Source organism: Ictalurus furcatus, chromosome 3 (genome assembly GCF_023375685.1).
Source record: "Ictalurus furcatus strain D&B chromosome 3, Billie_1.0, whole genome shotgun sequence".
NCBI classification, from domain to species: Eukaryota; Metazoa; Chordata; class Actinopteri; order Siluriformes; family Ictaluridae; genus Ictalurus; species Ictalurus furcatus.
This window is the reverse complement of record NC_071257.1, coordinates 29,856,255-29,883,043: the sequence shown is the minus strand read 5'-3', so window position 1 is coordinate 29,883,043 and position 26,789 is coordinate 29,856,255. Positions and strand designations below refer to the sequence as shown.

Here is a 26,789-nt window from a genome sequence, read left to right as displayed (position 1 = left end):
TTTGATTTATGTTGTTTAACACATCTAGATGTAAATACCAGGAAATAAAAACTGATACAAACAATTTAATTGATCTTGCCGTTCCAATAGTTTCGGAGGGGACCATATAGGTTGCATACTACAGTACTAAAAATATGTAAAAATACAGTTTGTCATATTCAGCGTTATTTTTTTTTTGATTTAGCAATAACTATGGGAAGGTGATACAACAGACATAGCATACCATGATACTGTAAAATATTTCTACAATTCAAGATATGTTTCGCTGTATATAGGTTAGCTAAGAAACTGCCAGCTAAACAGTAGAGCTGCATTTTAAAAACAGAACTGTAAAACTGTCTGAGTATACCTTTATTTAATGTCTAAATAAATAAATAAATGATTTGGGAATGGAAATGGGGGGGGGGGGGGTCGGGGGGTTGTATTTGAAAAATTATATGTTAAAAAATGATCCAATCAGCTGCTTCCATTTTATTCATTTCCATTCAGTTTGTAATTATTAAAATATAAATAGCAGTGGTTAAGACTTTGGGCTACCTATTGGAAGGTCATGAGTTCAAATCCCATCGCTGCCACTATTGGGCCCTTGAGCCTTGGGCCCTTAACCCTCAACTGCTCAAACGTATAAATGATATAAATCAGTGGTTCCCAAACTTTTCCAGGGCAAGGCCACCCAAATGGCATTAACATTTGACCGAGGCCCCCCTTTTGCAAGATGTCTTTAAAACACATTAAAAATACAGACTTCTGACTGTATCCCCCCCCCCCTTTTTTATTTATTTATTAATAATTACATTGCATTAGATTAGGAATTGATTGTGTGTGTGTGTGTGTGTGTGTGTGTGTGTGTGTGTGTGTGGTTGTCTGAGAGTGAGAAAGAGAAAATCTATTTTTCACACCAAATTGTTGAGGCCCCCCAGGCGCCCCCTGGCGGCCCCCACTTTGAAAACCACTGATATAAACGATATAAATGTAAGTCGCTCTGGATAAGGGCGTCTGCCAAATGCCATAAATAAATAAATAAAGATAAAGAATTAAAACATGTTAAAAAATAAAGTGATATCATGATATCTCAGTTTATCATGATATCAATAATATCGTCCGACTGTAATAATAACACCCACCGTGTAGATGTGAGTAGTATGAAAATGGTGTATGGTTAATGCTCAGATATTTATCATTTTGTAAAGAATTTTGAACACATCTACAATTTCAATTTCACAAATTCCTATACATTCCTTTCCACAGTGCTCGATTTCAGTATTTCATGTGGTTATTTTCGGCGTCCTGAATCGCATACTAATGTACTGAACAGTACGCACGACTAGAACTCCCTCACAGATACATAGCACATTATGAAGTAGGGTAGTGTAGTAGTCACGTGGGTTGGGAACGCGCGTGAAAGGTTTAATGGAGGAGACGTGACCACGTGACCAAGGCTGACTTTTCCCCCAGTTTTGAGGCGAGCCGCTGTCACACAGTCATGGCGTTTTTCACTCACCACATCACCCGAGCTCTGAGCTCTTCTACCGTCCGAAACGCCGCCATTAAACATGTTACTGTTATCGGAGGAGGATTAATGGGCTCGGGAATCGCACAGGTACTAGCGAACAAGCTAACGGCTAACTAGTAAGGAGCCTACAGTATGCTAGCTAGCTAGCTAACATCTGACTAGCTACAGCAGGTCACCTGTCCTCTAAGTGCATGCAAGTTTCATTTGCAAAGTATTTCCATCTAAATTTCATGACAGCATGTTGCATGCAGGTTAATACTCTCTTCTGCATAGGATTGTACGCATATATATTTTTATATTTTTAAGTTTTAAGACTGAATCCTAAATAGCTCCCTGTTGTACATTTAATGCACTAGATATGGTGTATAAACTCATGTTATATAATGGTTAATGATTTAAGGAGGTGTTTGGGATCCAGACATTAAGCTCCTGTGTTAAAGCGCACCTATTGTGGGTTTGAAACGTGCCTAATTTTGTTTTAAAGGTCTCATACAATAGATTTACATGCATCCAAGGTCAAAAAACACTTTAACGTGCTCATAATTTAAACTGCAGCATTACCCTTTTCCTCTCAGTGTTCGAAACGACTGGATAATAATGATCCGTTCTAAAGGATTCATTCTAAACTCCTTCTTTCAGAGAGCATACTCTGCTCTGATTGGTCAGATGTCCTAGTCTGTTGTGATTGGTCTACCGCTGTCAGAGCACAGCCAATGAAGACCAGAGGCGGGGCTTTTTGTTACAAACCTATGTAGGTTTGTACAGGAAGTAAGTCTGGAATTATTAACGACTTGTTTCAGCTGTTCAGAATCGGTTCCTTCTTTTAGTAGTCAATAACTCCGTTTGACCTGCGCTTAGATTTTTGAAACTTTGCAGACTTTTTACATTCACAAATAGCTCTATAACACACTACATGAAAGGTAATATTTGAAAAATAATAGGTGCACGTTAAATATGAGACCAATAATTAAATTAAATTTTCAAGAGTCATTTGTCGATGAACTATTTAGCAGTGGTGTTGTTATTATTTAACATTTTGTCTCATAAAAGTTACAGAATGAAAGGAACAAGGACATCAGAAGTACAATCCGTGAACATGCATAACTATGTTTATAAAAGGGAAAAACATTTGATCTTGTAGCATATTTCATATTACATCACAAGTCTAAATTCAAATGAGTATTTAAATTGCTTGCAGCGAAGTAACGAAAAGTCTAACACAAAGACGAGATAGAAAAGACCGACTCACACTTCAGCTTTCGCTTCAGTTTCTTTCATTTTATTGGGGATGCAAAATGCATTGGGTAAAAGCTATGCATTTTTTCCCCCCAATTAATATTCATCAGTAAAACATTTCAAAAGATTTTTTGTCTGGATAAGGTTATTTAGATTTAGACTCGCTTAAGAGGATTTCTCCCGATTGTATTAGTTTAAGGTTCTTCAGATGTGCATGTTCATGTATTTTGGCCATTTTTCAAACCATATTGAATAATTTATTGCTGGTTTAAAATGGTACATTCATTGTACGTTAGCACGTTTGTCTTGCACATCTGGGGTTGTGGGTTCAAATCCCGCCTCTGCCCTGTGTATGTGCGGTGTTTACATGTTCTGCCCGTGCTTTAGGGGTTTTCTCCGGGTACTCCGGTTTCCTTGCTCAATCCAAAGACGTGTGTTTTAGGCATTTCCAAATTGTTCGTAGTGTGTGAACAGGTGTGTGATTGTGCCCTGTGATGGGTTGGCACCCTGTCCTTGTGCCCCGAGTTCCCTGGGATAGGCTCCAGGCTTCCTACGACCCCGTGTAGGACAAGCGGTACAGAAAATGGATGGATGGACATTGATTAAAGGAATTCGTTCTTGTCCTGCCTGTTGTTGTCTTCATCCAGGTCGCAGCAGCGACCGGACATTCAGTAGTTCTGGTGGACACGTCCGAGGACATCCTGAAGAAGTCCACCAAGGGCATTGAGGGCAGCCTGAAGAGAGTAGTGAAGAAGAAGTTTGCAGACAAACCTGAGGTCAGATTTCATTCTCGAGTCGTCATTAACAGCTGATGTCTTCTGTGTGTGTGTGTGTGTGGACAAAAATGAAGCTTTGAAACCCTGAAGCAATGCACTAGTACGGACGAATCTGTGTCTTTTCTCTCCACAGGCCGGAGAGGAGTTTGTTCAGAAGGTGCTGAAGAACATTTCCACGAGCACAGATGCTGCATCGGTGGTGCAGGGCACTGATTTGGTGGTGGAGGCCATCGTGGAGAACCTCAAAGTGAAACAGAGTCTCTTCTCTACACTGGATAAAGTGGCACCAGAGTGAGAGATTCAGCACTGATCAAAAAGTCATGTTGGCATTTTGAAATGAATGTTTCGGATAATGAAACGTTGATGCGTGCTTGTGTTCCCCATCAGACACACCATCTTTGCCAGCAACACGTCCTCTCTTCCTATTGCGGATATCGCAGTCTCCACAGCTCGCTTAGACCGGTTTGGTGGGATCCATTTCTTCAACCCCGTCCCCATGATGAAGCTTGTGGAGGTAAGGTTTAATTATGCTGTTTATATACATTATATAGACTGAGTCGACATTTTTTTGGTAATAACTGATTGGCCGTCTTATCGGACATGTCTACTAGAGGTCAACTGATAGTGGATTTTTACCGATAAGTAAGTCGGGCTGTATCTACCTGCTGATAACCGATTAATCAACCGATAGTTTTTTAAAATTGATGCTGAATGAATATGCAACACTCAACGTAAAATATTGCAGAACATTTATTTAAAAAAATAAACAGTACTGACTGTACCATGAACATGTACTGTACTTTTTTTTTATGAAATAAATACATAAATATTCATGTATATTAATTATATTAAAGTAAATAAAATAAATACATCAAACTGAACCAAAAAGTAACACTCCAAATAACCAATAAAAACAGACATCCAAAGTGAGTCAAAAAAAAACTTCAAATAACAACTAAATTTGTCAGTGATAGTTTTTATTTCTCCTCTAGAGGCCGCTCTCGTACCGTATAACGACTGCGGACTCTTCTCAGTCACTCCTGCAATGGACGCAACCCGGAAAAACTATCGGTGTGGATTTTTTCAGATAACCCACAGTTCCGGCTATCGGTTATCGGTGTCGATTAATCGCCAAAACCGATCAATCTTTCGACCTCTAATGACAAATTAAAGGTGGTCTGGGATTCACTTCAACCATAGTTCGCATCAGATCGCACTCCACCTCGCATACTGAGTAGCATGATTGGTTCATCTTAAAGAAGAAAGCCTTTATTTGTAATATACACATTACAGCGCAGTGAATTTTTTTATTTCACATACCTCAGCTTGTTAGGAAGCTTGTTACTTCCTGTTTCTACTTTAGTGAGGCCAGGAAAATGGTTATTATGGTTATTGATATATAAAATCTCACTTTTATAGAACTGGAGCAGAGTACTAAGTTCAACTTTGCATTGAGAGCACAGTGTAAAAGGCATATCTCATGTCTACCTGCATAAAACTTTAGTTGTTTTTGCAGGCATTCCTGCATGATGGCATGCATTGCATCCTAAAAGCATTTTTCTTTGCCACTGTTGGTACCACAGGTGTGTGTATGTGTGTATATATGTATATATATGTGTATATATATATATATTTTTTTAAATTAAGGTGGTGGATAGGGGTCATGGGCGTTCTGACCGGTCTGCAGCTACACCGCCCCATACACTGTGTTCTGACACCTTTCTATCATAGCCAGCACAAACTTTTTTCAGCAATTTAAGCTACAGTAGCTCTTCCGTGGGATCGGACCAGACAGGCTAACCTTCGCTCCTCACTCAAATCAGTGAGCCTTGGGAGCCCATGACCCTGTTGCCAATTCACTGGTTGTCCTTCCTTGGACCACTTTTGTCAGGTACTAACCACTGCATCCCGGGAACACCCCACAACACCTGCTGTTTTGCAGACGCTCTGACCCAGTCTTCTAGCCATCACAATTTGGCTCTTGTCAAAGTCGCTCAGATCCTTATGCGTGCCCATTTTTCCTGCTTCCAACATGTCAACTTCGAGAACTGACTGTTTACTTGCTGCGTAATATATCCCACCCATTGACAGGTGCCACTGGAATTAGAGCTCGACCGATATTGATTTTTTTTAAAACCGATACCGATTATTTGCATGTTTATGTGCCCAATAACCGATATGCAGAACCTATATTTATTTATTGTTTTGCTTTGGTTTTTGACACAATGTCTGATTAAGGAAGAATGATTAAATATCAGGAAAACTATCGGTAAAATCGATTATCGGTCGATCTCTAGCTGTAATGAGATAATCATCGTTTTGGCTGATCAGTGTACAACATTGAACTCTTAATTTCAAAGAAATGAGGTTTGACACAATATGGGCCATATTGAACACAGGTCTCGCCTGATTATCTGGAACATGCCGTATGTTAGATTAGAAGTGAAACTCGGCAGGACTAGGACACACGTTAAAGACCTTTACTGTTCTGAAATGTCTGTCTGAAAAGATCTCGTACTTTTGAATGTCTTCTGCTTTTAGGTCATCCAGGCTCCAGGAACAAGCCACGAAACATTTAACGCACTCCTTGATTTCAGCAAAGCATTAGGAAAGCATCCAGTGTCATGCAAAGTAAGTTTGAAAACCACGTTTATGAAGCAATATACAGCTGATGTTGGTTAATAAGATGCGATATAATTGTGATTGTAACTTATTACTGGGGGTGAGAGAGCGAAAAGCATTTCTCTCCATTTTGCTTTTGTTAGACGTATTTGCTAGTTTTAAATCAGATATGCCGTATTGTAAATATTGCCAGCAGTGAGCGAATCATTTCCACCTTTAATGCAGCATTGTTCTTGTGTAAGGACACTCCAGGCTTTATTGTAAACCGGCTGCTCGTGCCTTACCTAATAGAGGCTGTGCGACTACACGAACGAGGTACACTTGCTACCCACGCTCCAGTTTACACTTACACCTGTGTATATTATTTATGAAATGGTTCATAACCAAATAACTCCCGTTCATTTCTCCGTTTCTTCAGGTCACGGTTCCAAAGAGGACATCGATGTAGCCATGAAGCTCGGGGCCGGTTATCCCATGGGTCCTTTTGAGCTTTTGGACTACGTAGGATTGGACACGTCCAAATTTATCGTTGACGGTAAGCCTTCACGCGATCGGGTTGTCGTTTTATTCCTTTAACGTGATTGTACGATTATTTCTTAATTCATTGTTCACGCGTCGTTGTAGGATGGTATCAGATGGAGCCAGAAAACCCACTGTTTTCTCCAAGTCCGCTTCTCAACAAGCTAGTATCCGAGGGCAAGCTGGGCAAAAAAACCGGAGAGGGTTTCTACAAGTACAAATAAGTGGAACTGGGATGATTGCTGCACTTTGAATTCCTGGCCAGAGAGCAAAAATCATGAACGCATGTAGAAAGTCCAGAGAGATAACAGAATCGGAGTAACGGATCATTAAACAGCAGTTGTGCAATAGTTAAAGCAAAAAAAAAAAAAAAGATATAGAACAAACACTAGTGCCTTGCTGTGATGACATGTTGAGAAAAAGATTATGATTTCCACACATCATGCTTTGTCAGTTTTGTATGTCAGTGCTAAAATTAAAATTATTTCTTCATGAAAGAAGTCTTCAAATGTGCTGTACTGACTGGTTTGAAAAACTTTTTTTTTTTTAAAAAAAAAGAATAATAGTAATATAGATGACAGCTTGTGTATCTTTTCTACATTAATGTGCATTATGCAAACATGCAAAAACACACCAGCTATGCAACAACATTTGGAAGAAATAAAACCCCACTGTGATCAGTAAGTGTCCTGCAAGACCAGTGATCCTCTGTAGATGTTGAAGGTGAGCATGCTCTGACTGTAGCCTGTCACATCTCTTTGCACATTACATGGTCACATTACATGATGGTTATCTCTGCAATACAAACAAATTCTTCAAAATACATTGGTTGTTTTGCCTGCATGACGACAATGACCTAAAATGTACCAATCTGGCCTTGATTAAATATTAATCGCCTACAATGCGCCCAAAATAAGCAGTGCTGGGCAGATAATCACAGGGGCCTCGGCATGTCTGATGTCTGCAAGATGTTCCGTTCTGCTTGGTTTAACATGGGTTTCGACTTGTATTGCGGCTCCATGTGATGGTCTGACAAGCATCCAGTAACTCGTCCTGTAGCAGCTCTAAAAACTGGTTAATCTAGTGGTTTAGAAGACTTCGGCTCAGTTTAAAAGTTCTCTGATTGGCCGTGATGTTTACAGCGTTTGTCAGACATCTTGTTTTCATTCGCTTTCTAGTCTCCATCAAAGGCATATCCTCATGCTATGCACCTGCTCATAAAGATGGGTTTTCTTCATTTTGAACTATTTTCTACTATTTAATATTTCTAATTACTAAAGAAACCACTGTGGTAACTTTTTTAATCATACAAAAACTTCAACTATATTTCCTATGAAGCTTTGTACACTCTTGGTATCAACTCAACCAGCTTCATTAAATAAATAAATAAACAAACAAACAAATAAATAAATAACTTCCCCCCACTAGGCAGAGCTTCTCACTGCTTGTCCTACATTCTAAATCTCTACTCTTTTGAGGAAACAATTTAGTTTTAAGTAAAATAAATAAATAATTAAACAACTACTTAAAAAAAAAAAATTAGATACAAAAATAAACATATACATGAGCATTAAAAAATACACTATATGGCAAAATGTTTGTTGACCATCATATTCATACGTGCTTGTTGAACTTCCCATTCCAGATTTAGTCTGCGTTTGCTGTTATAATATCCTCCACTCTTCTGGGAAGGCTTTCCACTAGATTTCAGAGCGCATCTGTGGGGATTTGTGATCATTCAGCTACAAGAGCGTTAGTGAGATCAGACACTGATGTTGGGATGTTGAGGAGGTCTGGGGTGCAGTCGGCGTTCCAGTTCATCCAAAATGTGATCAGTGGGGTTGAGGTCAGGGCTCTGTGCAGGACACTCGAGTACTTCTACTCCAACCTTGGCGAACCATGTCTTCATGGAGCTCGCTTTGTACACAGGGGCATTGTCATGCTGGAACCGGTTTGGGCTGCTTACATCCAGTGAAGGGAAATTGTAATCCTACAGCATGCAAAGACGTTCTATATAACTGTGTCCTTCCAGCTGTGTGGTAACAGTTTGAGGCAATCCCTAGTGTTTCCACACTTTTGATTGCTACCGTATATTTATTCTACCTGCCACAAGATAACACTGGATTTTATTTTGTGCAGTTTATTTTCCATCATCAGAAGTAAGATTTAGAGGAGTACTGAGCTAACTTCTCCAGTAGATGGCAGCATGACATTCTTTTTAAAAGATGCCTCACATTACTAGTCATATATTTATGATAATAAAATCCCATTTATTTGGTCTGTTTGTTTTATTAATAGCCTTTAACTCTGCTTATTTTGATTAAAAATAAATGTGAATTAGGCATACAGTGAATTAGCCACTTTAGCCTCGTGGCTGAAGTACAAAACTGAAGACGTTAGCCCAATACGTTTGAGCTAAAAAAACAAAAAAAGTAACATTTTAATTGTATAATTTTGACTGAGTTGTTTCAGTAAACTAAAAAAGCTCATCAATTACATGTTGTGGTGCCATTTAGCATTTGAATTACAGGGTATCTTTGCCGACAGACTCAAGTTTGCTATTACATAAGTAACGGGGTTGAGGTTTTTTGTTTGCTTGGTTTTTTTTTGTTTGTTTGTTTTGTTTTTTTTTAAAGCATAGAATTAGCAAATAATCAATATGTGGTTGATTGGCATCCATGATAATAACACGAGGACATTATAGTACATTCTAATATTTGTGAATGTATTTATTGCAATTAATAATTTACTTTCAATCTATCATCATCATCATTGATCTTCATTCAATATTATACTATCATTGGAAATGAAGGGAAAAAGAATGAGAACGCGGGAAGTTTTCTTCTTCCCATGATCTTCCGGAAATTTGAATGAACTTCCTGTTGAACGTGTGATCTTTGGAAATATTTACGATCATTTCTTAGAGGTGAATACAGTATGTTCAGGCAACAGGGTTGAAATAAAACGTGCAGTGTACAAGCATGAGATGTTAAAAGGATTTACACGTCAATGCAGAAGCTAATATGATTTTTTAAAAATATATATATATATTTTAATGATGATATTTCAAGGTAGTTGTAGATGGCTGGGACAGGCCATGTCCTGTAGAGGTTTTTAATGTTATGAATATTATTTTTAATGTTTATTTATGATACACATGCACATACTTTGTTGTGAATTTATTTAAATGATTGTGGTTTTATTTATTTATTTATTTATTTATTTATTTATTTTAAATCTTTACTTTACAATATACACTACATGACCAAAAGTTTGTTGACACCTGACCATCACATTCATAAGTGCTTGTTGAACTTACCATTCCAGAGTTAGTCCCCCTTTGCTGTTATAATATCCTCCACTCTTCTGGGAAGGCTTTCCACTAGATTTCAGAGCGCATCTGTGGGGATTTGTGATCATTCAGCTACAAGAGCGTTAGTGAGATCAGACACTGATGTTGGGATGTTGAGGAGGTCTGGGGTGCAGTCGGCGTTCCAGTTCATCCCAAATGTGATCAGTGAGGTTGAGGTCAGGGCTCTGTGCAGGACACTCGAGTTCTTCTACACTAGTCTTGGCAAACCATGTCTTCATGGAGCTCGCTTTGTGCTTCCAATTTTGTGTTAACAGTTATGGGAAACCACATATTTGTATGATGGTCGGGTGTCCACATACTTTTGGCCATATACCGTATTTATATCGATATTTATATCACAGGGACACAAATGGCACCCCAATTTTGTAATCAGTTTACTGGTTTACAAACTGGAAGCAGCAGAAATAACTTGAGTTGTTAAAAGTGAGCACAAAAAATGTGCTTGTTGACAAACTAAATCACCAAAACTCTCGCCAGCTGACAAGACTGCTGATAAAAACGAACAGTGCAGTTCTGACAGGATGTCAGTTTATAGTAGTCATTATCCTACATTTGAAGTCTCTCCATCCATCTGCAGTATTTCACTCCAGATTAAATGAAACGGCTGCACGACAGTCCTGATTGCCAAAGTCCTCTTTTTTTTTTTTTTTTTAAATGGCTTTTCCGTTTATGAAATGCATCCAAACGGCTTTTGTGCCGAGTCGGATCCCATTGGCGGATTTATTTCACTTCCATGAAAGGTCATCTGTCTTGCAAAGTCTGCAGCAATTAAAGCTTATCCATTTAAACAACAATGAAGAACAAAATTGGTACAGTTTTAGTCAGAAAAATAAGCCTAATCATATAAACGTAGCCAGAGGCTAATGTGAAACACTGCACCCGTAGGAGAAATAGATCATTTAATATACAAACACAGAGGTGCCAACATCGCTAACAAGAAAATCCTAGCAGGCAGAAAGAAAGAAAACAGAATTTTACCACGCAGATGGGCGCCAAACAACGAGGCAAAAGTCTGGTGTGAAGAATAATAATAATAATCTTCTTAATAATAATCAGCTTCTTTTTTTTTCCTCGACCAAAGACGAAACACTTCCACACATTCGTTTTCTTTTGGATCACAAGACCAAGGTTCATAAATTCACAGGTCAAAGTTCACCTAGATAAAAGTCAGCGTCAAGCAAAAGGAACTGCTATTAGAAACAAACGCATGTCTTTCACATCCCACGTCCTTTCCCCTTCGGTGAACTGGTTTCCTCCTCGGTATATTTTTTTTATTAGTGTTTGGTCTGAATACTGGAGTTTACTGTCTCCCAGATCATCATAACAAGAGATCAAAAATAAATAAACCTAAAGTAAAATAAACTTCAGATGTTTGCACATCTGCAAATGGGATATCTGCATTATGAATGTTCCTCTGTTTCCCACTGACAGAGCTGGGGACATGGATTCACGACTAGTAACACAAGATGGAGCTACGCTACAGATCACTGATTTGGATTAGTCCGAGATTGTGGTGCCATTTAGCCCTTATAAATAAATAAGGTTTTTAGTATAGAATTAGCAAAGAAACAAAATGTTGCTAACTAGCATCCTTACTAATAGCATGATGCCATTATAAGTACTTGTTTATCATTTAATTAAAACACTTTTCTTTCAAATTATTGTCAAAGCGACCTCGTCAGACGATATCACAACATCCCTGAAAATAAAGAAAAACTATGAGAAAACATACTTTTCTTCCCCCCATGATCTTCAGGAAACTTGGGTAAGAGTGTTTTTCTTTCAACCCTGTCACTCAATACCGCTATATCATTTTAAATTAAGAAACAAGAACGAAAGCGCACTTTTCTGCTTCTCATGGTCTTCAGGGAATTCAGATGATGAAACTTCCTGTTGAGCATGTGTTCAGGTAACAGGGTTGAGTGAATGCTGTAGGACACTAATTTATTAAAATGCTAATTTTTTTTTCATCATCTATAATGGATGACTTGGGGAAACGCATGTTTTAAACATGAGCAGTTAGTCGGATTCACACATTAATGCAATATATATATATATATATATATATATATATATATATATATTGGAATCTTAATGATTATAGTGTATTTCGAGGTATAGTGTAGCTATAGTGGACTGGGGGGAAAATACGGTTTTCTCAGTGCTATAGATTTTTAAACTTATTTACCTGAAACATTCATACATGTTGTTGTTAAGGACACTTTGCCAGAATTTAATTTTTTTTACAACCTTTACACACATAGGTATTAATGTAATATCAGTGGGACACAAATAACACCCCAATCATGGAATTACTCAAATAGTAGCCTATTTTAGTCAGCAGTAATGAAATATAAGCCATAGCACTACAACTAAACTTGATTCTACTAGACTATGTGCAATAATAAGACTGGGAACTTGACTTCCGTACCATCATGAAGAAAAACAAAATCATAATTCTCATCAAACATGATTTAAGATCAGGTTATTATGTAGAGCAAACATATTTCTAGATTTTCCTTTTAGTCATGTACTTAATACAGTATGACAACTTTGTGTAAATGCGAAATGAGCTGGTTTTAAAGTGCACCTATTATGGTTTTTCAGATATTACCTTGTTATATAGCGAGCTGTTTGTGAATGTAAAAAGTCTGCAAGGTTTCAAAAATCTAAGCGCACCACAAACGGAGTTACTGACTCCCAAAAGAAGGAACCGATTCTGAACAGCTGAAACGAGTCTTTAATAATTCCAGACTTACTTCCTGTACAAACCTACTAGGTTTGTAATAAAAAGCCCCACCTCTGGTCTTCATTGGCTGCTCTCTGACAGCGGTAGACCAATCACAACAGACTGGGACGTCTGACCAATCAGAGCGGAGTATGCTCTCTGAAAGGAGGAGTTTAGAATGAATCCTTTAGAACGAATCAGAAACGAGTCGTTTGTGACACTGGGGGAAAAGGTAACACTGCAGTTTAAATTATAGGCATTATTATTAAAGTGTTTTTTGATCTTGGATGCATGTAAATCTATTGTATGAGACCTTTAAAACAAAAGTTAGGCGCGTTTTCAAAACCATAATAGCTTTAACCGCCGGTTTAATTTTTGTAAAAATTTACAATCAGAATGCACCTTTGTGGTTCCTTATCTCCTTTAAAGACTGCATTCTCCGTACTCTCCAAGACCGCCAGCATGTATATTCTACTGGCGCGAGTGGTTTGCAGGTGTGAGGATCACGAAATGTACTGAAGAGAAAGGGTCAGTCAAAGATGCTGATTTATTTTTTTGTCTTTTTTTCTTTTTTAAAAAGGCATGTAGAAACACAGTTCAAATGTGACCACTTGGAAGCAAAGTGCTAAACCAAGATGACAGTGATTCAAAATGACAACGAATTAAAAAAAATAGAAAGAAAGAAAGAAAGAAAGAAAGAAAATGTATCCAATAATACTAAAAAATAGAATGACAAATAATAATAATAAAAAAAAAACATGTTACAGAAATGCTTACATTTAATAAACAACATGGCAAAAAGACCACACCATTATCTAGCAGATAGAGAGGAAACAGAGGAACATCGCAATAAAAGAGACCGGCAAGTGCTGGGGGTAAATATATATATATCTGCTTCATTTGTCTGTTTAGAACAATAAAATATAGGCCTCTGAGTACCCACTCGAACACGCATGTCCTAACGCTGCCTGCAAAAATACCAAGAAGAGAGACATATGCAGACATTTTGCATTAAAAAGTACACATACTGAGCATTATTTTACATCTGAGCACTGGGAGGTCATTAGTTACAGTTCTCCAATGAAAGAAGGTCGTTTCTGCAAGAAAAACAGAACAGCTTTCCTGTCGCAAAGCTTATTCTCATATATATGTATGTATATATATATGTATATATACACACACCAGTATATATATAAAAAATAAAGATGATAAAACAAAATGACTTAAAATATACATCGAGAAATGAAATGAATAGTTTAAAATACAAAAAAAAAAAGCATTCAAAATGGAACTTGAACCCATAAAAAGTCAAAACTTTGATCCTTTTTTTTTTTTTTTTTTTTTTTTAAATTTTGCACCCACTGGTTGAAATATGAAAGAGTCTTGAGAGAATGTTTGTGAGTCGAGAATAAATGATCCGTCTGACGTCTGAAGAGAATGCTCCTGAAAACCGGGCCCTGAAATGCTACATCATAGGGTGAAAAATGAGACGGTGCTCTGGATGAACTGTACATACAGAAAACAGGGCCGAATAACTTAAAATAACTTAGGGACGGGTGTGGAAAGGCGTGTGATTGATTTTCTTCCCTCTCTGCACGCGTGTGTGGTGATTTGTGCGTTTGGATGAAGACATGGATCAGTGCAATAACGTGGACTTTGGGCACAACAAGCTAAAACGAACATAATATCCGAATGAACTTTGTGTGTGTGTGTGTGTGTGTGTGTGTGTGTGTGTGTGTGTGTGTGTACTCGTATCTATGAAGGGCTAAGTATGTATAGTAGCTGGTCCAGGCGGGAAGTGATTGTCTGTGGTTTCAGTTCAGTGTCTCTACAGCAGAGGAGCACACTCGAGAGCTGGAGTCCTCCAAGAGTTCAGCGGGGGGAGTCAAGAGGTCGCAGAAGGGGTCAGAGGTCATCTAACAGGCTTCCATCTCCAAAAGGGCCCCCGCAGCTGCTGGCTTCGCTTTGCATGAGGAGAAAGTAGTTCGTTTTCCTCCTGTTTGACACAAAAAACACACACTGGATGAGTTTCGTGCCAGTGTAGCAGACAATCTATTTTTTTTTTTTTTTTTTAAACAAAAAGTTCAGCAAAAAGCAGACTTTCTTTTACAGTATACAGTACATGCTTTTGACTTTGATATATCTGTGACTCAAATGAGATTTAACTTAAGCAACTTATTCACTGCTGTGGTTTTCCCATAAGATTATGCAAACTTTTGCATCTTTAAATCGTTTCATTCATATGCACTGCACAGCAACTCGTAAAGTATTAAAGCCTGACAATGTGAAGTGTGAAGTAAATCGAACTCTCAGCATTTGATCGATTATGACCTTCGATAAATCAGACTTCCAGTGATGCCTTATTTATAGACGATGTTCCCAACAGTGATATACAGGTCAAACTGGAGGACCTTTTCCCAGGTTAATTAACTATAGTTTTCAGCCAATTCAATACCGCTTCAGGTATTCATATTTACATATTTATGGATAGGTGGGAAAGAGCATTCAGCGCTCCTATTGATGTCCTCCAACCTTGAAAAGCATCAGAAAGATCGTTCGTCACTCTGAAAATCATCCGGAAGTAGACCGTTAACCTGACCGGACTCCCACGCGTGGTAAAGAATTCAATGGTACTGGCTCCATTGCACATATCGACAGGCTTTATGGACTTATATGAGTAGTGCATCAAATGGAATTCCTGATCAAAGGAAGATAATAGAGGAGCAGCGCTCCCATGAGCTGAGGTAAGAGTTTCAGAAACAAGTCCACTGTTCAAAAGTGTCTCTCTCACACACGCACACACACACACACACTTCTTTATTACTTTACCATGCGTGGAAGATGTGCAGGTTATTTTCCCAGAGAGAAAGGGATGGAGAGAGAGAGAGACAGACAGACAGATAGACAGACAGGCAGAGAGAGACAGGCAGAGAGTCATAGACAGACAGAGAGAGAGAGAGACAGACAGATAGGCAGAGAGTCACAGACAGATAAAGAGAGACAGACAGACAGACAGACACACACACACAGAGAGAGAGAGAGAGAGAGAGAGAGAGGGGAGGGCGGCAGAGACCAAAGCTTCCTGGTGCTTCTATTTACCTCCTCCGTCCCCTCTTTTCATCCCTGCACCTCAAAGCTCCCGAGCGGCCTATGCCCCCTTCCTGGAGCGCACTTTCCTTCCAGGCCACACATGAAAAGGTCTGGCTGCCCTTCCTGCCTGGGGCAGAGGGAGTGAGGGAGGGATGGAGGGAGGTTGAGATGGCTTCGCACTGCCCACCTCAATACAAGTGCGAGGATTCACGAGCTTTAGTGCTGCAGAATACCCAGTAACAAGTCGCAGGAAATGAAATGCTCCTCTGTTTTCAGCGCCCGCCACCTCTCACTCTCTCATCTGCTCTCTCTTTTCTTGGCGGTGAGGAAAGGCAAGGCAAAGCGAGGCAGGCTTTGAAGTGTGGGAGGTTAAGATAACTGGCACGGCCTTGGGTCCCTCAATCGGCCCGTTCACCTCCTGGGCCAAATCAAAGGGCCTGCAGCTGGAGCCGACACACCTCCCTCTCTGCTCCGCTCTCCCACACTGGCGGTTTGGGTTTCTCTCCGAAAAGAAAAAAAAAAAAAAAAAAAGACGACTCTGAAAATAAGCTGACCAAAAGAATCCCACATGCAGCGCGCAGGCTTTTTGGAAAGAGAAGATCTGTTGAGGTTACGAGGCCACAGCAGAGAGCTGCAGAGTACCTGCACAAGCCTGCTCGTAGTCGCTACTAACTTACATACTTGCGCACAAAAAATGTCTGTAACGACATGGCTGAAACGACGAGAGGAAATAAAACAGATCAAAGTGTGTATGACATCACGGGCACACTCTGGCAGGCAGGAGCGGCCTGAATAAAGTACTACGGACGGAGTGTATGAGAGTGTGTGCGTGAGCATAATCTGGGTTGTGTTAAGTCCAGCCAACTGGAAAGCCCCCCCCTCTCTTTCCCTCCCTCTTCCTGTCTCTCTCCTTCTCTTCTGACGCTGTGCCAGCGGCCTGGCCTTGCAATGCCTCGGCTAGGCGTTTGGTTTGGCAATGCCCTGCAAAGCAGCGAGTCCATAAAATCAAACGGCCGCTACGAGTAGGCCAGCGCTCGGGGGAAGCCGCTAAACACTGGGGCCCAGTAATAAAATGGCACCTGGAAGAAACTGAGATTTTGAACAAAGTACTTTGTTCTGTCAGCAGATCATCTGGCACAGACACAGTCACATTAAAAGGAAAAACCCCAACAATTACGCCTTTATAACTCCACTGCAACCACCAAAACTGGAAGAAAAAAAATAAGTGTACGAGTGCGTGTACATGTTTGAGGCGGGGGTCTCCCTCTTACATATTGGTAATTGAGGATTTAGTTGAACCAGAGCCCAAAAGGGAAAGAATAAGAAGCATGTGAATGAAGGTAGAGCCTGCGTGCACTGGAGTGAGGCAGGAAGACAATTGCTTCCCCAAAACTCAAGCATATGCTGGTGGGGGAGGATGGAGGTCAGCAGGAATAAGGATGGGTGTGGGAGGAGGGGTCGTATGGAGTATGGAGGATCTGCCCACATCTGAGGTTGTGGTGACTGGGGGCCCCAGGGCTGCCGTGGCCCTGTGTTGCCAGAACCGAGGGCCAGAGCGGCACTATCAAAGAGCGGCACAATGACTGCTCGCCTCCATCGGCGGCAGGCTTCAAAGAGCCGCTCATGGGGGGAGGAAAGGGGGGGGGAGGTTCCGCCTGCATTCACAATAGGAGCCAGATTTAGAGAAACTCCATCGCTGGTCTGTGTGCATGTGTGTGTGTGTGTGTGAGAGAGAGACAGACAGCAAGAGTGAGAGCGAGAGGAAATGGAGAAGACATCACAACACACCGGGATGTCTCGACCCCTCTGATGTGCCGATAGCAGACTCAGCGTCTGAAGAAACGTCTCTGGCCTCCACCACTGTTTACAGTGCAGCTGTTGCTGTTGCTGTTGAGTCATGCATTTACACAGGACCAAATATCAGAGTGGATAATTATTGGATCGGATTGGAGAAATGTGATGCGCTTTATACACACGTTATTTACTGGCGATGTTGCTCCTCGCATGCAGTCATGAAATCCTTATGCCAATGTTAAACATGCAGTGTTTATTTTTAAAAAGAAAAAGTGTATGTACATGCTACAAAAGCTCTTTAAGCGAAACCCTTAAAGAATCTACATAGAACCCTTCAACCGAATTGATCCACAGAGCCCTTAACCCCTACCCCGTTTTTTTTTTCCCCCTGAAGGGAGACTTATAACAATCGTATAGTTTCAATGACGTGGGTTAGCTAGCACTTTAAATGATTCTACAATTTGTCTCTATGGTGGAACTGTTAAAAGGTTCTATACAGAACCTGGCAAAAATTGATTTCCTTTGCAAAAAGCTAGAACGCTAGAGAGAGAAAAAAAAAAGCTTAAGGAACGATTTTACTAAGAGTGTACCTTAGCGGAAAAAAAATACAGTATTTCAATGCAGCTGATCAAACTGCTTTATTTCATGCTTAGGTTTACATTTTTCTGGCCTGGAAATTAGCTCCACCCCTAAGAACATACATCGCTATTCAGATCATCCCTTTTTCATTAAAGCCACCCCAAGATATACTTGGTTTCAACCGAAGGTTATGATGAAGGTGTGTCAATGTTTTCACTAGAGGTGCAATTTGTTTTGCAAGCAGTAGAGGGCTCCAAAAACTACAAATGACTTCTTTAAGTTAAGCCACAATAAAATAACAGAAAACGGTGTTCTCAGAGCAGCACATTTTTAACTGTTAGTATCATATCAGTATCATGCATCATCCAATACCTCATCATGATACCTCATCGTATACAAAAAATATGATTTGATTCATCCCTAACAGCAACATATAAGACCTGGGAACTGTACCACTGACTTTTCACACAGAGTTTCCACTTTTAGTTAGTGGTTGTGGTGAAGACTTTGGTGTAGAAAGCGGTCTCTAAATCAGGACTGCCTGAGCAACTTCCTTCAAAGCAGATTTCACCTTTGCGTGCACATTTCAATCCATCTGGGTAAACATCCCATTCAGTTATACCCGAGCTTGAAAAATGTCAGTCTGAGGAGGGTGGCCAGAGCACAGACCCTGCAGCGTGGAGCACAGGACAGGGTTTGGAAAGAGAAAGAGCTACAGCTGAGAGAGAGAGAGAGAGAGAGAGAGCGCGAGCATGAGAGGTGTAGAAGAGAGAAAGAAGAAGAGGGACAGACACAGGGAGAAAGACAGACACGGAGACAGAGAGGCAAGTTCACTGCTTCATACAGTGTGAAAAGAAAAATGAAAGAACAGTGTCTATCATTTTAGTGCAGGAGGGATTTTCATTTTTTTTTCCCATTCTCCCTCACTCTCTCCCTCTTTCTCATCAAAGGCTGACAGCTGACTCCTGCCCTCACATCAGAGGGCAGCGAGAAAGAAAGAGAGAGAGGCTGAAGCTTGCACTGAAACAGCTCTTCTTTTCATTCCTCAGAGCCAGCCCTGTATTCCACAGCACCCCTACCTCTATAACTTTCCCACACTTCCCCCAGACGTGCTCACTCTCCCTCTCACACACACACACACACACACACACACACACACACACACGCTCTCTGAAATCCCTCAACAGCCGCGCCCAGACTCAGGGCAAACCTTACCCAGCAGCCTGCCAGCAGCAACAACAAACTCTGGATCCATCCTTTTTCTTGCAGCTACATAAAGTGCCTCTCTCCATGTACTGATTCTGGTACTGCAACCAAGACCTGGGATCAGATTCCAGGTGGCTACAAAAGGAGTGTACTCAGACGCGTTATAAGGACTTGTACTAATGCCTTAAACTGCTCATTAACACTATTTATATAACACTATCACAGCACTGCTGAATTCTCAATTCCCTTTGGTCAGTAGGTGCTGATTAAATTTTCCATAAAGCAGCACATCTGGCAAATCGCAGGTTTATATTAACGCGCTCTTTTTAATACAGTATTGCTTCTATAGTAAAGGCTAATTCACAGGGACTTGTATGCTCGATCATGGTTATGTAATGTAATATATTAAATGGAATCAAAAAAATAGGTTGGTAGTTAACAAAGAAAAATGTGCAATGGTTGATATGGTGGTGTTTATTTTACATTTATGGAAGGCGTCCCCAGTGTCAGCACTTTTTAACCGTCAGCAAGTTTTCCACCATGAGAAAGCGCTCTGAATTTTCTGTCTTACAAGAGAGTGGGGAAGAAAAAAAGAAAAAAAACAAGAAAAAGAGGTTGGTGAAGGGACTACTGTTTAAAGCTGCTATAACGTAAGTGATAACAGGGACAAACTTCTTGGACGTTCCACTTCATTAAACGCAACTATAAATGGTTAAAAGTAAAACGTAACAGTTTTTATTTAATTGGCAAACTGCTGTGGGATAAAAGGAATTAAAAACACTTCGGGACGTGCTGTTACATGTGAATAATCCGCTTCGTGTTTGGCCGCATCACACCACACGATCATCGTTTATTTTCCTATAACACCATACCCTGCTGGGTTTTATTCCCTACATAGCATTTCTCCACCCTTCTAAACACACATGGGGGGGGGGGGAAGTAAGAGAGTGGAGGCCACGTGTGTCCCTGCACAGATAATAAATCTCAAAGCAAATCAGAGGGTCATTAAAAACAGCACGGCCAAAGACAGGCCGAGGAGGATGGATAATTGAGAACACAGGAAAAACTACATTATTATTATTATTAGTAGTAGTAGTACTAATAGCATTAGTATTAGTATTTTTTATTTTAACTCTCGAGCAGCCTAATATGAGTTTACACACACATCCACTGTCTGCTTCTTTGCAAATTGAGTCACAATAGTGACCCCACCCCCCCCAAAAAAAAACAGCCTGTCATTCTGAGATTTTTGGGTCATGATGGAAAAATAAATAAAAACAGCAACAAAATGCTTTGTATCCATCTTCAAAGGATTATGCAGAAACATTTGATTCAAAATAGCTCCAAAAATAATAACAGCAATGTATATATATATATATATATATATATATATATATATATATATATATATATATATATAAAAAGTTTACATTAAATGCAACTTGATACACGCTGTTATAAACAGTCATGTTACATTCCTTGTAAAGAACAGGAAGGCAGATAACAAAAATAGACAAAATAGACAAATAAGTTCATTTAAAAAAATGTTTTCGGGATCCTACGCTAAGCTAACCTCAATACAGCTCTTGAGATCTGCATAAATTGAGGGCTTTCAGGGTAGCAGCAGTATTCTTGGTATTATGCATATTAGTTTAAGGCTGTCACAATGAATCAGCGAGGGTGTCCATCCCCCGTCTGCTCGGCACTGCTAATTATTGGATCAGGGATAGACGGATTTCTCGCCAGCGGCCCCCGAGCCCGCGAAGAAGAAAAGCCGAGGAGAAAAGCGTTCCGATTTGGGTTCAGAGCGAGCCACAGGGTCGCGAATCGATCGACCATAAAACCTTTGTCTGGTGGCTTTCGTCCCATTCGCAGAGCAGATTTGTCACATCTGCGTATGTTTCGCTGCAGACAGAGGGAGCGGAATAACAGGATACAGTGGTACTTTATAGGAAATAGACAGACAGAAGGCCCTCTTGCTTGATACTGGCAAGGGTTGCTTTTACTTCTATGGACTTTTGCCTAATTGAAAGAGGATCACTGTCTTGTTTCTAACATTCCACATAGCCAAAAAGTCCAACATACGCAGAAACTGCGGGCAAAACCTCTCTCCATTCATGATGCTCGCCAGATTACACATGTGGGCCATGTGGGCGGATAGGGAGAGATCTGGGTCTGTTCTTTTAGACCAGCCCCTCTCTCTCTCTCTCACACACACACACGCTGAAGGCTTGCTCTAGATCTGTACTCGAGATTTTAAATAAATAAATAAAAAAGATAAGAGTGAGCAGGACTAGGACAAACTTGTGTCTGCGTAAATAAGGATATGTATAACACAGATGTGGACAGTTTTGCACAGATTTTACAGATGTCTTCTAACAAAATCAAAGTGTCACTTATCTAAAAGTGTCATTTATCAGTTCAGTGTAACAGTACCCATAACAGGCACTGAATGTGCAGTTTTGTTTGGTTTTGTTTTAAAGAACAGACAGAATTGAGGCAGCTCTGGGAGGGCAGCTCTAATTTCAGGGCCAGAAAAATGTAAACACAAGCCTGAGATGAAGAAATTAGTAAGCAAGATATATTAGTATTAAAAAGGTATCATTGAAATTACATAGTTATACCAGGTCTAGAACCACTTTAAAAATGACTAACTGCACCTTTAAACTGAGCAATACCTGTATGTGTTTAAAAAAAAAAAAAAAGAAATCAAATAAAATGAATGAATAGACACAGTGGACTAGATGACGCACTACATCTACGCTATATGGCCAAAAGTATGTATACACCTGACCGTCACGTCACGGCTGCCACAAAGTCCGAAGCTCACAATTGTTTAGAACATTGTTGTATGCTGTAGCATTACAATTTCCCTTCACTGGAACTAAAGGGCCCAAACCTGTCCAAGCATGACGATGCCCCTGCGCACAAAGCGAACTCCATGAAAACATCGTTTCCAAAAGGTCCGTGTGGAAGAACTCGAGTGCACAAAGCCCCTGACCTCAACCCCACTGAACACCTTTGGTATGAACTGGACTACACTTCAGTCCTTCTCACATTACATCAGTGCCTGACCTCACTATTCTTCTTATGGCTAAATGGACACAAATCCCCACAGCCACACTCCAAAGTCTGGTAGAAGGTCTTCCCAGAAGAGTGGACAACTCCATATTTTTACCAATGATTTTGGAATGGGATGTTCAACAAGCACATATGGGCGTGATGGTCATAATACGGATACTTTTGACTATATAGTGTATATAGTAAGTCTGGTTGGTAGAAAATGAGTGTACACAAACACACTGGTAAAGCTTTAGGATTAGTCTGTATTAAGAAACAGTTAATATAGGGACAGGGAGGGCCTCTTACCATTGCTCAGATGTACGCCGTTTTCATTCTCTGGGCTGTACCTGCAGAAAATGGAAGTCTTTAACAAAAAGGGGGGATGGTTGCTTTAACATTGTACCTTCACTGTGTAGTCATACAAAAATCAACTGATAAGCACAGAGAGAAGACGAATCAGTTATCTCTATTAATATACATTCAGTGCATGTCTTCTCCTCTAGCCTATTACACAAGTGCTACTATACAGGCCTTTATATCAGACAAAAGCATATTGACTGCTATACAAATACACAGAACAAGTAAATATGAATCAAAGTCACTAGTGTTGCGTTGTAGAAGTCGAAAGGACAGGGCAGAAAGGAAGAAAGAAAAAAAAGAGTTCAAGCTGGAGGGAGTTGAGTCTTATCAAAGAATGGACAGACTAATCCCAAAGACTGTGAGTCATGTGGAGGAAGTGACAGATGGATGGAGGAATGGAAAGCATGAGTGACGACAGGAAGTGTGCCGCAGCAGTACTAGCACAATCTCTGTACAAGCTTTCTAAACCTGCATTAGTCTAAATGCTACCTAACAGCTTGAGAAGGGTCCCTGAAAATGCACTGAAGTTATAAAACTCGTATAAAGCACGTGTGTTTATAATGAAATAGTTGAGAGTAGAACATGCAGCACTGGCAACATGGTCAGAAACCAGAGGTTGTACAGTACATTCGCTGAAAGACGGGAGCCAAATGCAGAGGAGTGGAAAAGAAAAAGAAAAAAGCAAAGTAGGCGAGTGGAAGGTTTTTACCTGAGGTTGATTCCTGGAGCTTCTCCCTCTTCCTTTTCTTCTTCTTTCCCTAGAAAATATCCAGAAAGAGGCTTAAAAATACAGCTCAAACCCTCCTGACCACTCGAGATTTCATGTTCACCAAACAGGGAATGTACGTTTCTTCTTCAACCCCCCCTTTATCCCTCTTTACTTTACCTGATCCAATCTTCTATATCTGTGGAAGTGTTAAAAAATTCAAACACATCTCACTAATCCTTCTACAAGACATTAGGACCTAATGATCAATCCAAAAGTTACACACAAGAATAAAATATCTGGTCTGCTCTAATTCCATGAAGATCACTGCTCTCGAGCCAGAAGTCAGGATTGGTTGGGGATTTGTAGCTTACCATAAATCCCCTAGCAGGGTGACTATAGGTATAGATCGCTCAGTGCCGTCATTTTACGGTCCAATATGAGGCGTGCTTTGGTTGCCTGCTGTAAAAGTCTGATAATCCACTTATTCAGCAGCTAATCTGTGTATTCTAGCTGTGGCTGGCAGTGCCATGAAACTCCGAGCAGTGAACAAGCGTGCATGACAGAGCAGGGACGGGCTCATAGTGCTTAGCATGGTTAAATACAGCTGCGTGGCCGCTGCTAATGCAACCAGCAGAGTGGAAAGTTCATCCCTCTTTGAAGTGTTTCTTAGCCTTGTGTGTTCCCACTAGCTTGGTGACTAAAATGTTCACGTCCATCATTTCCTGAATCGTATCACTGCTCGAGTAGAATCTCTCGAGATTGGCTGATTAAAGTTAAGGGAAGGACTCCAATGTATTGCAATGCGAGAAGCATAAGGCTTGTATAATATTATGTAGAATAACAGACTGCACCAGTATTACTAGAAACTTGTATAATGCTATGTAGAATAACAGACTCTAATAGTATTACTATGTCTAGATTGCATTAAACCACAACATTTTGAATTCTTAAAACATGTTGAATTCTTAAAACTAATTGGTCAGTAGGTCTTGATTCATTTCCTATAGCAGCTCTGACAGTACTGCCAACTAGAATTCCAATCACAGGTTTATATTCTTGCTCTACTATGTTATTGCTTCTATAGTAACAAACAATCCCCAAACAGATGTGCTGATATGTAACAAACAATAACCTATTTGTGAATTTTTCTGCAAGGATGAATTTAATGTCTATGGAAAGAGTCTCCAGTGTCAGCACTTTGTGACAGCCTGTTGGTCTCCTACCATTGGACATTTTTCCGGACAGAAGATCTGGCAGTTTGGTGTTTCTTACTAACATGACGATTAGCATTCTCTTGGGGGGGGTTGCTATTGGTTTAAGAAGAATTAAACTACACCACGGGATGTGCTGTTATTGGAAAATGTATTTATTATAGTAAATATGATCTAGTGCTCTCAAAACTACACTATTCAGTCCTGCTCTATGCACCGTTTGTATTTTTCAGCACTTTAGGATTGTATCTGCTGTGCCACCTCTACTTTCTATTTTTGCATGTCACACCTGTGAGATCAGCGACTAAGTATTTTGTTATAGTGCACCGGTATGATAAACAATAAAACTGAATTAAGATTAATATGATATAAAGCCTCAAATAAGCACTTCCAGCAAAATGCAAATGAATTGATTGTATGCACAGATTGTATGTTTGTCCCTGCAGAGCCTTTAATGATGAGAGGCATGTGATGGTTGTATTCCAAAGTGAGATTTAAAAAAGAAAACAAAACAAAAAAAAAAAAAGAAAGAAAAAAAATCATCATTGGTGGAGTGAGCGTAAAACGTCTTTTTACTCAGTGAGCACAAAGCAAAAAAAGATGTAAAATGTTGAATTTCACCACACTTTTTAACATGTCTTTTTAAAAGATTATAGAAAGAGATGCCTATTGTGATTATAGATGATAAGACCAAAATCACTGTATAAGAATCAATGCAACATCAACCAAACAAACATTACCTAGTTAAGGGCCTATGTAAGTCAGACTGGCCTAGTAACGGATGTCTATAGCCGTCTTGGAGTGGTAACACGCATACACTGACAGAAGCTCAAAAACACAAACACGGGCCACATTTCCCAGCATGTATGGATACTTACGTAATTGTCTCTGGCAGACCAGCCTGGGTATAACTGCATGTGGAGCTGTCGTTCCTTGCGGGCTAATTCATAATACTTTGCTTGCTCTTCCCGAGATAAAGCGTGCCACTGTTGGGTGCAAAGGGAAGATTAGAGAAAGAAAATCAGAGTCAGTCCATTACTTGTGAGCTTTCAAGTTCCCAGCAAAGAGACTCATGCTAGTGTTTTGCCACAAAATCCTTTGCCAAATGATTTGTATTTTGGAGAAGGGATAGGTGGGGGGGGGGGCAGCGAGGGAGAAACACGATGAAGAGATTAACTTGCACAGCGAGGGAAAAAGGGGGTGGAAAAAAAAAAACTTTGATTTCATATCAAAACACTGGTTCCAATTTAGCGGCGCTTTACTTCAAACCATGTCAGCGGGCAATTACCCCACACAACCGCAGAACGGTGCTTTGCTGTGGCTGGCTGCCTCAAACTGCTCAGGCTTTGGTTAAGGCATTAAACATGCTCAGCGGTTCCTCTTTTTCCGAAACGAGGAACACGTCCTGGCAAACCTTAGTGCTGCTCGGCTAGTCTGTGCCAACCCCCCGCACAAAAAGCACTAAATTTCACAAAGCGACAGCTCTTGTATCCAAATATCTGTTAAATGAAATGAGACATCGTGCTAGTGATGAACGGCATATGGTGGACTCCAACTTCGATACATACCCTTCTGCCTAGGATCTGGTTGATGGCAGCGCTCTCCTTCAGCGTGCACTCGGCCACCACGTTAGCACGCATCTCTTTCATGTAAAGCATGAAGGCGTTGAGCGGCTTCTTGATGTGAGGCCTCTTGGGCTCCTGCTCCTTTCGCTGCTCGTGCTGAGGCTTCCTGCAAGAATTGAAAAGCAATTACAGAAAGTTTGGAATCAATAAAGAAACAAAACAAAACAAAAAAACATGGGGTGTCTTGGGGGCGGCGGAGGCGTCAGTGGGGCTGCCGCCACGGAGACGGCAGCTAGTGTGAGAATAGCAAGCGATTGCTTTGGTCATCCAAAGCAGAGCTGCACGACTCACTAGCAGAACGCCTTTAATCACGTCCAGTTGGGTGCTTTCATGCAGAGAGATTACTTCACCAGTAATGGCAACCAAACCCTGCGCCTCGTTCCTC

The 26,789-nt window shown here is 40.3% G+C and overlaps 2 protein-coding genes across 4 annotated transcripts in view; one reads left to right on the top strand and one right to left on the bottom strand.

Moving 5' to 3' along the window:
- The first annotated feature begins 1,414 nt into the window (after positions 1 to 1,414).
- hadh (hydroxyacyl-CoA dehydrogenase) lies at positions 1,415 to 7,166 on the top strand. The gene is made up of 8 exons (XM_053621971.1): positions 1,415 to 1,600; positions 3,397 to 3,525; positions 3,659 to 3,816; positions 3,913 to 4,039; positions 6,067 to 6,156; positions 6,390 to 6,462; positions 6,566 to 6,682; positions 6,772 to 7,166. Exons 1-8 carry the CDS (start codon positions 1,484 to 1,486, stop codon positions 6,888 to 6,890), a joined length of 930 nt encoding a protein of 309 aa, XP_053477946.1. The 5' UTR covers positions 1,415 to 1,483; the 3' UTR covers positions 6,891 to 7,166.
- A 7,510-nt stretch (positions 7,167 to 14,676) lies between these two features.
- Positions 14,677 to 26,789, bottom strand: part of lef1 (lymphoid enhancer-binding factor 1) — a 44,183-nt gene continuing 32,070 nt past the window's right edge. Inside the window, exons 7-11 of one of the 3 annotated variants that reach the window (XM_053621969.1) lie at positions 26,348 to 26,510; positions 25,658 to 25,765; positions 23,569 to 23,617; positions 22,806 to 22,863; positions 14,677 to 14,763 (exon numbers count right to left, since the gene is read on the bottom strand). In XM_053621969.1, the coding sequence (XP_053477944.1) occupies positions 22,829 to 22,863; positions 23,569 to 23,617; positions 25,658 to 25,765; positions 26,348 to 26,510 (355 nt within the window). In that variant the 3' untranslated portion in view covers positions 14,677 to 14,763; positions 22,806 to 22,828. The remainder of the gene's footprint in view (positions 14,764 to 22,805; positions 22,864 to 23,568; positions 23,618 to 25,657; positions 25,766 to 26,347; positions 26,511 to 26,789) is intronic. The other 2 variants (XM_053621968.1, XM_053621970.1) reach the window with 2 other exon arrangements.

Coding starts and splice junctions, on each gene's coding strand:
- hadh (XM_053621971.1), top strand. CDS start 1,484: ATGGCGTTTTTCACTCACCACATCACCCGAGCTCTGAGCTCTTCTACC. Junction 1,601..3,396: donor TGGGCTCGGGAATCGCACAG/GTACTAGCGAAC, acceptor GTCTTCATCCAG/GTCGCAGCAGCGACCGGACA. Junction 6,683..6,771: donor GTCCAAATTTATCGTTGACG/GTAAGCCTTCAC, acceptor GCGTCGTTGTAG/GATGGTATCAGATGGAGCCA.